This window comes from Falco cherrug, chromosome 5, assembly GCF_023634085.1.
Source record: "Falco cherrug isolate bFalChe1 chromosome 5, bFalChe1.pri, whole genome shotgun sequence".
Classification (NCBI taxonomy): Eukaryota; Metazoa; Chordata; class Aves; order Falconiformes; family Falconidae; genus Falco; species Falco cherrug.
Genome location: NC_073701.1, coordinates 2,375,713 through 2,389,428, shown reverse-complemented (window position 1 = coordinate 2,389,428; position 13,716 = coordinate 2,375,713). Strand labels below are relative to the sequence as shown.

At 41.7% G+C, this 13,716-nt stretch overlaps 1 protein-coding gene across 2 annotated transcripts in view; it reads left to right on the top strand.

The window, feature by feature from the left end:
* ATP6V1A (ATPase H+ transporting V1 subunit A) overlaps positions 1–13,716 on the top strand; it is a 31,462-nt gene that overhangs the window by 8,520 nt on the left and 9,226 nt on the right. The window contains exons 1-10 of one of the 2 annotated variants that reach the window (XM_014286806.3): positions 773–887; positions 4,354–4,448; positions 6,129–6,257; positions 7,789–8,003; positions 8,718–8,855; positions 9,384–9,535; positions 10,345–10,507; positions 11,689–11,797; positions 12,606–12,728; positions 12,823–12,937. In XM_014286806.3, coding sequence (XP_014142281.1) covers positions 4,367–4,448; positions 6,129–6,257; positions 7,789–8,003; positions 8,718–8,855; positions 9,384–9,535; positions 10,345–10,507; positions 11,689–11,797; positions 12,606–12,728; positions 12,823–12,937 — 1,226 coding nt within the window. In that variant the 5' untranslated portion in view covers positions 773–887; positions 4,354–4,366. Of the gene's footprint in view, positions 1–772; positions 888–4,353; positions 4,449–6,128; positions 6,258–7,788; positions 8,004–8,717; positions 8,856–9,383; positions 9,536–10,344; positions 10,508–11,688; positions 11,798–12,605; positions 12,729–12,822; positions 12,938–13,716 lie in introns of those variants that run through there. The other variant, XM_055711251.1, reaches the window with a different exon arrangement.

Genomic DNA, 13,716 nt, shown 5'->3' with positions numbered 1-13,716 from the left:
AAAGATAGTCTCGATGTTGTGAAGTCTGCAGGGAACTCTTCAACTGACATGGCTTCTTGGGGGAAAGACTACATGGCTGCTCATCTTCTGTATGACAATGGGACAAAATCTTTGTTTCAAAAATTTCAAAACCTTTGAAAACAGATTCTAGTAGCTGTCTCTCAAGGTGGCACATCAGTCTGCTTCGCTAACTGTTGTTGGACGTTGTGCAGTTGCATCAATGCTTCTGCTAACTAGGAGAAGGGATTCTTATATTAGCAGAAGTAAGCTCTGCAAGACTCTATTTTGACAAACAATACCTGTTCTACATAGTCAAGCAATTAGGGAGGTGCCGAAGACACCATAATACTGTGCAATCTGTTGTTAAAACCGTTGTTCTGTTAAGCTCTTCCAGAACAGAGCACACACTGACATGGAAATATTACACTGGAGGACTGGTAGGTAAATGGATTCCAGCAGACAACGTGTATCTCTTGCAAGGATTTGAATGTAGTAGTACGTACCACTTGGGGCATAGGGATTATTGGCTTTGTAGGAGGCCCTTAACGTGAACGGCTGAATGCTGCTTTTAATTTTTTCTGCTCGGCCCTGTGCGGTAAGGAGGGCACAGATGGGAGTTCGGCGGGGCCCTAGGTATCTTGATTTGCTATTGCGGCATTCCTCCGTGCTGGTAGGAGAGAGACAGACTGATGACTCATCAAGTCAGGTGGTTATGCCTCTGCTGTGTGTCAGAAATTTCTTTCCCCTCTGCAGCAGGCTTTCTCATCCCTCTGTGTAGGGGCACTAGAAGGACAATTATTTCCTAAGTGGTGGTGCTTAACTGCTGAATTCTGGCTTTGCTTCATTGGGCCTGTGGATTTTGTTACTGCCTGTTTCTGCAAAATAAGGTAAGAATCTGTGTTTATATGATAAAATAGTCACGGATTTTCTTCCTTGCTGCAAGAAGGCTCCTTCTAAAAATCTCACTGGAGTCTTAATTTTGAAGAGATCTTTGTGGTAAAGCAGTTTATCATGTAAATTCTGGGTCTGATCAAACATGTGAAGCAAAATGAAGGAACTGTAATAGAAAACAAGTTTCTCCAGCATTGACAGCAGGATGGTTACATTTTTGGGCTTGCTGTGTAGCCAAATTGCTGTGCTGGGGAGAAATCAAGATAAAAGAGCCAATGACCTGAGTTTTCTTTGTTTAATTATGACTATAATATTACTTTAGTACTTCACATTTCAGTCAGAGATCGTGCTGCAGCAAGTCGTGTTTTGATTCCTGGCACTGTTAGGCAGAATATGGCCGTGTCAGAGTATGAGAGCACACTTAAAGTTAATTGGTGAACTGTTTAAGATGAGGAAGATTCCTGCATAGAAGTTGTAAAGGATACAAAATGCTCATAAGGGAATTAAAATTAAGCTAATATCCTGTATAGGTGTGCTAGTGGACTTTTGTAGGAGTGTATTACATACAGTGCCTGATATCCTGGGTTGGTAAGAGGCCTGTGAAAGGCTCTGGGAGCTCAGTAGATTTCTGAAATGGCTAGCTACCATGGCTTCTGGGGTAAGTACATACTCCCTGCATGCACATGATGTTATGTTTAGCAAATCCTGACATGCGTTAGGGAATTTCCTTCTACCCAAGTACTAACAATGAAGACATTTAACAGTATACATAGGTAAGCCAACATTTCTGCCCTCAAGGACTTTTCCATATGAAATGGAAACCTGTAGTGCTAATACATGAGCACAAGAAAACTGTGCAGAGATAAATAACAGCATTTTTTAACCTTAATTTGTATTCAGCATTAAATGATGCATAGCCCCTTAACAAAAAGAGGTCAGCTTGGCTGGGTGGGCACTGGCTTTTTAGACTGTGTGTACTTTGTTTGGAGGGTACATAGGAGATGGAACAAAGAAAGGTGAGGAAGAATTCACAGCTTTTACACTTGTAATAGTTAACAGGTATGTATTTAAAAGCCATAGGTACAGATGCTAAAGGTCAGGACAAAGACTGTTTATTGGTGTGTTGTTAGGTGGTCTAGCAGAATCCCATTCTCTTTTAGCTTGACCAATAATTCGGGCAGGTGGCTGTAGGAAGAGAGAGGGAGCAGAGCAGCCACAGGAACAGGCGAGGCACATGCTGGGTGGCAGGTTGTTGCTGTTTTGATTGCAGGGTGGCTGTTCTGAGGTTCTTATTTGTCTCCCTAAAAGATAAACAATCACTTCAAGTGGCGGTCAGCTGACCTGCAGGTTTTGAATATGAAGATAAGTTAATTTAAATTGAAACTGGCCAGTGTTCTTCCTGCGTTTCCTTGCCTTTGTAAATTGACTCTTTTGTGCAGGACCCTGGACTGTCTAATGGCCAAATGGCGTCACTAATTTAGTTATGAGCTTAACTCTCTCTTTATAGGGCTTCTATAGAAGATTTTGGTAGTAGGACTCTAGAGATTGTTCTGTATGGTATGTTGAAGTAATTGTTTTGGGTGGATTTATAAGAATGGCTGCTTTTTTTCAGTATGAACAGTAATTGTACTTGAGTTTTGCAGTGTTTTAATGGTTAAAAGCCAAAAAGGTGAGGTAGTTGTTAGTCTGATCAGAACCAGCTCTTACCAGCTGCTCAGGAACTGCAGATTGCTTTGTGAGGACCTCCCTCCTGCCATTTGGCAGAGAAGACTTTTGAGAAATAAATAGTGAAATGAAAATTATGTTCCGGCACTAAACAACAGGCAACGTAACGGATAAACTATCCTTCTGGGGAGCAGAGGGATCTAACAGCTATCTGACTTAGCCTTTGAGCTGGAGAGCAGTTAGCGGTTCCACTGCAGGCTGGTGACTGAGTCATGATCAACTGTTGGGGTGGCTGTTGTGAAATGAATCAATGGTAGCCATGTTACACAGTCCGTTCCAGGGAGACACGGAGCCTGGAAGACGCTGCTCCTTCAGGATGAATAGGAGTTTGGAAACATTGGTGATCCTTTTCTTACAGAGTTGAGCTGCTGATTTAAAACATTTAAATTGGTGGCAAGGTTGAGGGGCAGAGGACTTGTAGCACGGTATTAAAAAACTGGAAAACAGTCATAAGGTTTCAAGAGTAGCAGATATCAGCTGCCTACTGCTCCTGAAGAACAGGCAGAAAAGCATCCTTTAATGATGATGGAAGGGGTGCGAATGTCGTTGTTGTCTTCCTCATTGTACACGGGGCAGGTTTTCAAGCCTGGCTGTGCCTCTGTTTGCTGCCTTGCAGAAGATGCTGCGTTAGCTTAAGCTTCTTGCAAAGACTGTGAGCATCAACAGATGCCTGGCACAGTTTGTTGCCGAACCACGGGCTTTTGCTGGGCAGGCCCTGTTGATACGCAGAGCGCGTTGTGTGCTGGGGCTGCCATGCTGCAGCTTTCACCAGTGCTGTACCGTAAACCTGGCAGTACGGTAGAAATGGGTAGAGAGTTGCCTTACAGTTCGCTAACACTAATCAGTTTCCAAGGTAACGCAAAGCATGATAAGGGCTGACAAAGCAAAACCATTAAACTCTTATCGGCACCAGAAGCAGGACAGCCCAACTGTCTGTTAAAGGGCAAGCATGGATGGAGGAGGTCTGTTTCTAAAACAGCTGTTCTTGTGCCAGTTGTTTAGATTCCCTGAACAGCTACTGGCAAGAGATGTCAGTCTGCTGTTGAACTGTTGCAGATTGAGGTTCTGGCCCTTATTTGGCACAATTCTTCTATAATGCTCCATGGCTTTCACTGAGAGCATAATTTTGTAATATCTGGCTGTGAGGCATATAGAGAGGACTCTCCATATGTGTGCTGGTGCTTTTGAAAGTCTATGTTTCTTCCCCTGAACCCTGCTTCAGCAGCTTAAGATAGCATAGATACAATTTTCACAATTAGTGTTTGTAGCATTGCTTTTTAGAGAGGGTTGGCAGTGAGGCAGCCCCAGAACATTCTCTTGCTCACTCAGAATCATGGAAAATTCTATATTTTGGAGGAGGATAGAAGAGATGTGGAAGACGGAAGGGATTTTCCCTTATTTAAATATCCTGTTATTAGGCTTGAAAACAGTCCAGTTGGTGTTACAGCCTGTTTGGAGTGTTACTGTTTCACTTGGTGGTGTTTTGTGGAGCATGTTGTGCAGTCCTATTCCACCTCTGTGTTTCTGCAATTGGGGATGTTAGTTGTTTTGTTTGTTTAAATGAGTTACTTTTTAACTTTTTATAGGTTTAAAATCAGTGTGGTTAAGGTGCTTCAGGCTGTATGAGTTCGGAATTCTTTCTAACTGGAAACAAGGACAGAGCCGAGCGGGGGAAGAGGAAGAACTTACTACATGTGTGTATTCTTCAGGACTGACTCTTGTTTTCCTTCTGTACAGTTGAAGAGGCAAAATGGAATTCTCCAAGCTACCCAAAATCCGTGATGAGGACAGAGAGGCTTTTGTGGGCTATGTCCATGGAGTCTCAGGACCTGGTAGGTATTATTTTGTAAAGGAAATCGCAGGTTCTGTTCCATCTAATGTCTTGTTAGTCTTGTTCACTTGAAAGTGGAGAAGTGTACTAGAGCTCTGGGTGGGGCTTTTTTCTTTCTTTTTTTGGGGGGGGGGAGCTTTTTAAGAAGGATCACTGACTTAGTCTGCTAAAATATTAAGAAATATACTAACAAGACATTACTGTTAATTAATCTTCTTCAAAGATGTAATGAGCAGAAGCAGGGCAATGAATAATAACAACAAACCCAAAAGGTGGTAAGCTTTCTATATGAAGTAAAGCCACTCGGTCAGAAATCTTCAGGCCCTGTGTACTAAGCTTCTCTAAAAGGCTGAGATGCGTAGTCCATTCTCGCTGAAACACGATTTGACCCTCTGCTCTCTGGAATACTCAGTCTCCTGCCCGTGTCAAGCCATTCTGTGTTACTGCACCGTGGGCTGGAGGAGCTCAGCAAGGAGCTGCAAGGGTCAGGGAAGGGGGTGGTGCAACTGGGAGCAGGAGGACTTTTCCTCCTGTATTGGCTTAAATTCTTTAGTCTCTGATGGTAAAAGCTTTTGAATATGTGCAGTCCACTGGCTTTTCTGCTCCCTCCTGTAGTCTCCTCAAGAGGTGAAGGATGGGGATGTGAGAACAGCAGAATAGCATGTGATTTTGTTGATGCAGCTTATTTGATGAGTAAGAAACTCCCTTGACTCATGTCTACCTAAGTAAATACCTGTTCTTTTAACTGCCAATTCCTTAAGTGCAGAAGTGATATTTAAAAACAGTTTTAAACTGATACAGCTTTCTTTCCTAAGAAGTGGGAAATGGATTTTTGTTTAAATACGTAAACTCTATGTGCAAGATTGATATTATGATAGAAAAGACATGATAAATTTTGTGCTAAAGCAGCTAGACCTCGTGTATGACCTGCTGAAACCTAACTCAAAACAGTAGGAGGTTTTAGGCCCAAAACATGCTGTAAAACAGTCTGTAAAAAAATCTGTTGAAAGTGCCTGAAGATATACATGACTTTTTTTCTACAAAATAAAATGTCAAAATAGTGTTTCCTTAAAAGCTTTGTAGCTTCTGCCACTCTAGATACAAGGGTATGTATTGCCCTTAGAGCAGGCACCTTGGTTTGATCTGTACATGGAAATAGTTTGTTATATGAGCATCCAGGTGCTACCAAGGTGAAAAGAAGTTTGAGTGACTTGAAAATGCTGGTCCCCAACCACAGGTTTATGTACCTACCAGGTATCAGGTGAACTTTAGCATTTTTCTTATGTTTTAATTGGGTCAGATGGGAATATGGCCCAGCTAACTGAAAAGGAGGGTGCCTACGGAACTTGTCTGTCAAAGTTCACTGCATCTCTAAAGCTCTAAACATCCCCTATCTGTCAGGGTAGATAAGAGAAATTATGGTGAGAATTGTCTGTGTACTCCTGTATTCTGATAGCGTCCTCTTATTGAGCATAAAGGGACAGTGTGATAAGTATAGGGAAATGTTTTCTTTTGGCTTTTAAACTAGAAGTATCAGTATTTATGGCGGCCAAGGTATCCTTTTTGTGAAATCAAAAATGGGTGAATACCAGGCTTATGCTGTGCAGTTCTTACTAACTCCTGATGAGTAAATTTCCTGAGCTACAGGAAAAATATTCGCTTACGTGCCTGTCTTTTACAGTGGTCACAGCGTGCAACATGGCAGGTGCTGCTATGTATGAGCTGGTACGAGTAGGCCACAGTGAACTGGTGGGGGAGATTATCCGACTGGAAGGGGATTTAGCAACGGTGCAGGTGTACGAAGAAACGTGTATCCTTTTCAGTGATTCCTCTGGGCCTGCAGACTGTGCAGTCCAGAGCACAGAGTGGTGATGAGGGTGAAGACAATGGACAAAGCTGACTTGATACTTCTGGTGCCAGCGGGATATCGGTTCTGCACGTCTTTTGTAAATTCCGATGGTTTTAGGTAAATCTTGTCTTGCTTGGCTGTGTACCAAGGAGACTTTTTTTTTATATATATTAAGTAGAAATCAAATAGTGTGTACCTTAGAATTGAAAATTTATTTTAATTTAAATATTAGAGCTTTATAAGGAAGTTGTTTGATAAATGTCAACCATAAATGGCAAAACTACCAAGCAGTATTTGTTGTGGTTTTTTCTTTGCTTTTGAAAACTATGCTTGTACAACACTTAAATAGGAAATGTAAAGTAGGCAGGATGCCGCCTTCTGGGCAGAGTATTTTGCCAGACATAATCATTACATTTTTGCTTCTGCAGTCTGCTTACAGAATCTTGGTCCAGCTAGGACACAGCCTGTATTCTAAAATCTAGTCAGCTTAAAATGTATTTTCTATTACACATATATGATAGAATACCAGTAAAGAAGTCATAGAAGTTGAAGCGAGACCTTTTTTTCAGATATTCTTTTAACCTTAAGAGTTGGCTCTGTGTATCTGTACAGGCTAGGAAAAAGCCTGTGCTGGCTCCCAAAGCTTTGTTCTGAGGAGCTGGATGTTGAACTGGTGACTAACTCCTGACTGTACCTAATAATTTATCATTTTAGGTGGCATCATCATTGTAATATCTAATAGCCTTCCATCAGTACATGGAAGAAGTTTGAGTATAGTTTACTCGTAGGTTTCTGATGAGAGGGTTGCATCCTAGGGCTCTGTGAAGTCAACTTGTGTTTAACTTCTTGAGTCTTGCATAGGGTTTTGGGGTTTTCTTTTGTATTCTAGCAGGGCCTTTTGCCAAACTGCGGGCCCTTTGCGGAGAAGTCCATTGTGCATCTTTGCTCAGATAGTGCATAGACTGACAACTTGATACCAGAGGGGAGAGAAATAATGCTGGTCCTTGGACGATCTCCCTTTGAAGTTAGACTGCTGTCAGAAAGGCTATGTGAGGCTCAAGGTCTAAACAGTTGTGCTCCCTAACAAATTCCAAAGCAAAAAATTAAATATTTCATAATATTCTCTGATTTAAACAATCAGACCTGTTTTCTAGATTTGAAGATTTAAGAAATGCCTAAGATTTTGTCATCCTGCTGCTTGGCACTCCAGTGAACTCATCCATACAGTTGACTTGAACTAATGACTGTAAAGCAGAATTATTTACACCTCCTGTGCATCTCTGGAGGATTAGCAACTTTGTTGCTTTAGGAATTTCAGCTTGAGTTTAGTATAAAGCCTACATGCTTATCAAATGATGATGTGTGATATAGTAATAAAAATATTATCTTAAAGTCAGAAAGGTGGTTTAAAGGTACGACAGTGCGAGTGTGATGCCTTCTGCCCTGTTTCTCGCCCTTTCTCTGGATGAACTTTTCCTCAGCAAATCTTTAGCTGGTGTCTCTGTAGGAGACCCTGTACTCCGTACTGGCAAACCCCTGTCAGTGGAACTAGGGCCTGGCATTATGGGAGCTATTTTTGATGGTATCCAGAGGCCTCTCTCGGACATCAGCACTCTGACCAAAAGTATCTATATCCCTAGAGGTGTCAACGTGTCAGCTTTGAGCCGAGATGTCAAATGGGACTTCACACCTTCCAAAAATCTGCGGGTATGTTCTGACAAGCCCATCTTCCTTTCTGCTCCTCTGCCCTGAAAGTTTAGGGCTGGAGCAGAGTGCCGGTGCTGTGACTGCTGGGAGCTACGGTTAACATTGGTCTGAGGTTTGTGGAAAGGAATACTAGGAGCTGGTCGTGATGTATGAGACTGGATGGGGTTCATCAAAACTTAATTGATGTGATTTACTGTGTGTGGCCGCTGCATATGAGAAACTTAAAAAGTTTTTATGTATTTGCAAAACTGTCAAGAAGCTAGTGGAGCTGCACTAAGCAGTACAGGTGTTACCTGAGCCAAAAGAATGTCTGCAGCATGTATTCCACAAATGGTGAAGGTAGCCTTAGAGCTGGAAAATGTCACAGCTTTAGCCCTTGGCAGCATCTTTTTCCAACCTTGTAGGTTAGCATTTCTCTACTTAACGCATTAAGCTGAGAGGTATAAAAGAAACAAGGAAAATTCCTTGCATCAGTCAGTAATTGCTACTGTCTGAGCCTTGCAAGGCACCTGAACCCAGACAGTGTTGCTAGTGATGTGCTGTTAGTGTAATGAGTTATGTAAATGGACTACTGTGCTGTAACAACGCATTTGTAAAGGGAGTAATCACAGTGCTAGACTTAATAGCTATAGTTATTTTATACAGTTCTTTGTCAAGGTTCTTTTTTAAAACTGGAGTTCTCACTTATGACTAATAGACCTGTTCTGATTTCAGGTTGGCAGCCACATCACTGGTGGAGATATTTATGGTGTGGTGAATGAAAACTCCCTTATCAAACACAAAATCATGCTGCCCCCACGGAACAGGGGTACAGTTACATACATTGCTCCACCAGGAAACTATGACACTTCAGTAAGTCCCCCAGCAGCAGTTTCTGGTATATTCCATGTCTCTTTCATAAGGCTGATGTACTCTTTCTCTTCTGCATGATGCCAACTAGAAAGTGTTTCATGCGACAAGGTGTCAGAGTTAACGATTGCTTCTGCTACCCTGCCGGCAGGGATTACACAATTACCTTGTGCGGTTGCGTTCTATATATGTGTAGATAGATGGATAAATATATATCTGTTCCCAATGGCACTTCAGTGTGCCAAGCTCGCTGACCTCTGTGGGGACCAACAGTATTTTATGAATATGTAAAATTCAGTTGCTCTTCAAAAGCATATTCCTAATTGAAGCTTCACCTTGTGCTTCCCCCCCAGTAGCACTGTAAATACGGGAAAGAGCTTTCCCTTGGGAAGGGATGATGGTGTATTGAGGTTCTGAGAAATGGTGGTGCTATCAAAAACCTAGTTGTGCAGAGTAGTTGAGATGAGAATTTGCATGCTGGTCCAGTGTGCAGCTGTTTGCTTACTTCAGCTGTCTGGTGCTGTCTGTTAGGATGTTGTCTTAGAGTTGGAGTTTGAAGGTGTGAAGGAGAAGTTCACTATGGTCCAGGTCTGGCCTGTGCGTCAAGTCCGTCCTGTTACTGAGAAGTTACCAGCCAATCACCCTTTGTTAACTGGCCAACGGGTCCTGGATGCCCTCTTCCCGTAAGTACTACCTTTTGTCTTCTAGTGTGTAAGAAATCTCTTGTGGGAGGAGGCCATTTTTTTTTTTTTTTTTTATAAGGGCAGGCAGACCCCAAGCTTTTACTGTATATCACAGCATAATCTCAAACAATGTTTAGCTGAATTCCTCATATTTCTATATTTGGCAGGAGAACCTACTAGTGGAAAAAGGAAGATAAGTTTAAAAAGATAGTTCTAGTGCATTAATCTAGAAAAGAATAAAAAAGCATAAACTTAACATGATCATGCCAAATGTACAGAAAGGCTAGAACTTTCAAGCTTGATGCTCCATTTGAATGTATAAGTAGGATCTTTCTCCATGGTCTTGAGGATATATAGTTCCCAATGATTTTGGGGTCACCTTTATGAAAACTGTTGCACTTTAACACAAAATGCTTATTTAAGCAGCTAACTTCCAAGACACTGAATTCAGTAATTTTGGCCTTAAAACGTTGTGTTGCTTATTCTTACAATGCACAGCTAAGTGTGGTTCTTTCCTTAGTATTTGCATTCCTTTGGTGCTTCCAGCTGTGAAAACTGCTACATTTCAAGCCTGAAAGTTTAGCTGTTGTACCAGCGTAACTCATGTACTCCGAGGGCAGTAGAAGAAAAGGATAGTTTATTCCCTCAGTCTTCTGGTTTTGTGAAATACCTCTGTGCTTCTCACCCAGAACGCTGGATGTGACTTCTGTCACTCTGCTTTTAATTAAGGAGTTTTATTGGAAAACATTCTAAGATGGGAGAGCTGGTTTTGAGTTCTTTGCAAATCAGAGTCCTGTTTCTTCACTCAGGTGTGTACAAGGGGGTACAACAGCGATTCCCGGGGCATTCGGTTGTGGGAAGACTGTGATCTCACAGTCTCTCTCAAAGTACTCCAACAGTGATGTCATCATTTATGTAGGCTGTGGAGAACGAGGAAACGAAATGTCTGAAGTACTGAGAGATTTCCCTGAGGTTAGTATGGAGAATTCATGGAGAGTAAACCTTCTTGGGAAGACTTGCTATTGTACTAGTATTGTAACCAAATAAAATACTGTATCAGTAGAGTGACTTGAAATTATCTTCTTGCCTTCCTGCTGTAAGTTCTGGTTGTAGTAGCAGAAAGCCCTCTTGGCTTGTTCAAGAATGATTTCAGTGGCCCCTCGATAAACATCTGGACTAATCTTTGTGTATACCTTCTAACTTGTTTAAAATAAAGCCAAAATGTATGCCAGGGTGTAATTTTGCTCAGATTATAATAAGCACCTTACCTTTCTCTGGTCTCTAACTTTTCTAACTTAACCATGCATAGCAAATGCAGCATCTGTATTTACAGGGTGGTGTTACAAACAGTTAGTAGATACCAGTTTGGCACGTTAAACTTTGGAATACCTTCTGAAGGAAGCAGAAAATGTCTGGGTTTAAAAAAAAATAGACACAACAGATCTAACAAATCTCCTATCTGTTTTTAGTGAATTAGTTGTGGCACATTCTTCTGTAAAATATGGGGAAGAAGCCAGATAGTCTGAACTGTTAGGTTGAAACTCCACTGTCAGAAATAAGGGGTAAAAGGCTTGGATGTGTGTGTTGATTATGAGATGAGAAAGTCAAGCTGAGGTGGCCGTAAAAAGGTAAATCTCTGCATATTTTTAAGTGGAATTCTACACAAATGTCAGGATAACACATCCTGTTGTTCAGGTGCTTGTTAGACTGCACCAGGGTTATGTATGGGATTTCATATCTGGTTTTCAAAAGTGAACTTGCATCAGTGTAGATGGGGGGGGAAACCTTTCTGATTCCTAACAGACTTAACAACAGGAGGCTAAGATTATTTTTTTTGTTCTTCCAGCCTTCCTGATGCGGTGGATTTCTCAGTACTCATTTGAATGGGATCAGTAGGGTTTTGCTGGTTGCAGAAGAAGAGATGGGGCTGCGGCATGTACGTAGGGTTAAGCAGAGTGCAGTCAGGAAGGCAAACCAGCATAGTATCCTGAAATCTTTTATCTAGTCTCTGCTCTTGGTAGAGTAGCTCCTGATACAAGGAGAGTAATACAGTAAAAGACAGTAAAAAAAAAAAACAACCCACAACTAAAATAAACGAAAAGCCTTACTACTGGTTTTGGTGTTGGTTTTTTTTTCCTTTTCTTGCATTTTAGTTAACAATGGAAGTTGACGGCAAGGTAGAGAGTATCATGAAGAGAACTGCTCTGGTAGCAAACACCTCCAACATGCCTGTGGCTGCCAGAGAAGCCTCTATCTATACTGGTAAGATTTACAGGAGGCTGGAAAAGGCTGTGTGTGTAGAGCAAGCCATCATGCTCTAGTATTTTCAGTTCCTGAGATGGTCAGTACCAAGAAACCAGCTTAGTTTCAGAAGTCAACCCTTTCAGGCCTTGTCTGCACAAAGTTGTGTCTTAAATGAATGTGGCTTGCTTGTACATAATTACAATTTCCAAATTTTGAGTAAATTTTGCTTAAAAGGTGAACTGACTGCACTGTAGTTTTTCTCCATGTGTTAATTGTGTAAGCTTTGGTTTGTGAACAGCTTTTTGCTGACAAGTACAGCCACTCCTCAGTGTGTGAGGAATGGTGTCAGGGCAGGAACAGTACTCTCTGAGTTGGCAGGCTAGTGTTCTTTCCTTTGCAGCCTTTTAGAGGCTTTTTTAAAAAAAATCTTTCTTATGAAAAGTTGTCAGATAATTAAGACAAAATGACCTTTTCTCACTGTTGTATTCTAGTAGTTTGAAAGGGAAGGAGACATTTTACAGTAAGAAGAGGCTTTGTTCATGGTTTCCATGAGGCAAAGAGTAGTATTGGTGACATTGCCATGTCTCTTCAAAGAAATACATGGGAATATAAGATGAGGCAGTGTGATTCATAAGCAAAAATGGGGAGAGTGAGAACAAATAAGCAAAAAAAGACAGCAAGGACATAATGTAGTGGGAAGAAAGAATAACTTTCAGTGTTTCCACCAATATGTAAACTTAGTCTTATTTGCATCTCAGTGACAATGTACAAGCATAGAATTCCTTTTTGAAGTGTATTCTGCAGCACACTGTTGTCTTTGTTCTAGGAATCACGCTGTCTGAGTATTTCCGAGACATGGGCTACCATGTCAGTATGATGGCAGACTCTACTTCCCGATGGGCTGAGGCCCTCAGAGAAATTTCAGGGCGACTGGCTGAAATGCCAGCTGGTGAGTGGTCTTTTCTCGACCTAGTCTTGTAAATATAAATGCATCCTTTAAACTCTGAGCCGTTGACTCCATTTCTGTGTGTTGGTGTTTGCAGACAGTGGTTATCCAGCCTACCTTGGTGCCCGTCTAGCCTCTTTCTATGAGCGAGCTGGCAGAGTGAAGTGTCTGGGAAATCCTGAAAGGGAAGGCAGCGTCAGCATTGTTGGAGCGTGAGTGCTGCATTTCTTTGCTTTGCGTTGGCTGCAGTTCTTCCTCTGCGCTTTTGTATGCTAAAGTACCTATTTTTCAGACAAAAAGGTCTTGTCGCTCTGTGCAGCTGCAGAACTGAAAACATGGGAAGGAGTAGGTAGACATTTAGCCTGTGTTCACCCAGAACTGCTGCTGAATTGTGCAAGGGCGGCAGAAAGAAGGAATGTGAACAAGTTGTTCTGTGAGGTGCAGAATCACAGTCACTTGCAGCCATTGGAGTAAATGGCTCAGGGAAAAATGTCGTTAGAGCTGTCACTGAGAAGCATGTCAAACCATGCTCAGAGCAGGAGGGACAGGGCAGTCAGAGCAGCAGTGTGCACTGGGGGTCATAAGGAATTGTGATTCTTATGCTGCTCCATGTAATTCTACTCTAAGCAAATCTCAAGCTGCGATGGGCTGTGAAAAGCGTGCGGTCCCCAGACATTCTCCTAGGCTCAATTGATTTGTATATCATACTGTGGGCAAAGTAAATTTCCCGTCCACACATTTTCAGGCGAGCCTCTAGCATCTGCAAGAACACCCAGCATCCATTCTTTGCTCTGCTTAATTCCATTGTCCACAGCACACATACCCAAATGCATTGTGCTTTTGAGGTTGGAAGAATTATATATTTTTTAATCTATAGGAAAGCATATATTAGGGTGTCGAGCCCAAATGAATTTGAAGTGGTTATTGTATAGGTGAATATCTGAAATCATTCCAAACTGGGATATTGTTTTCTGTGCATTGCACTGCTTTT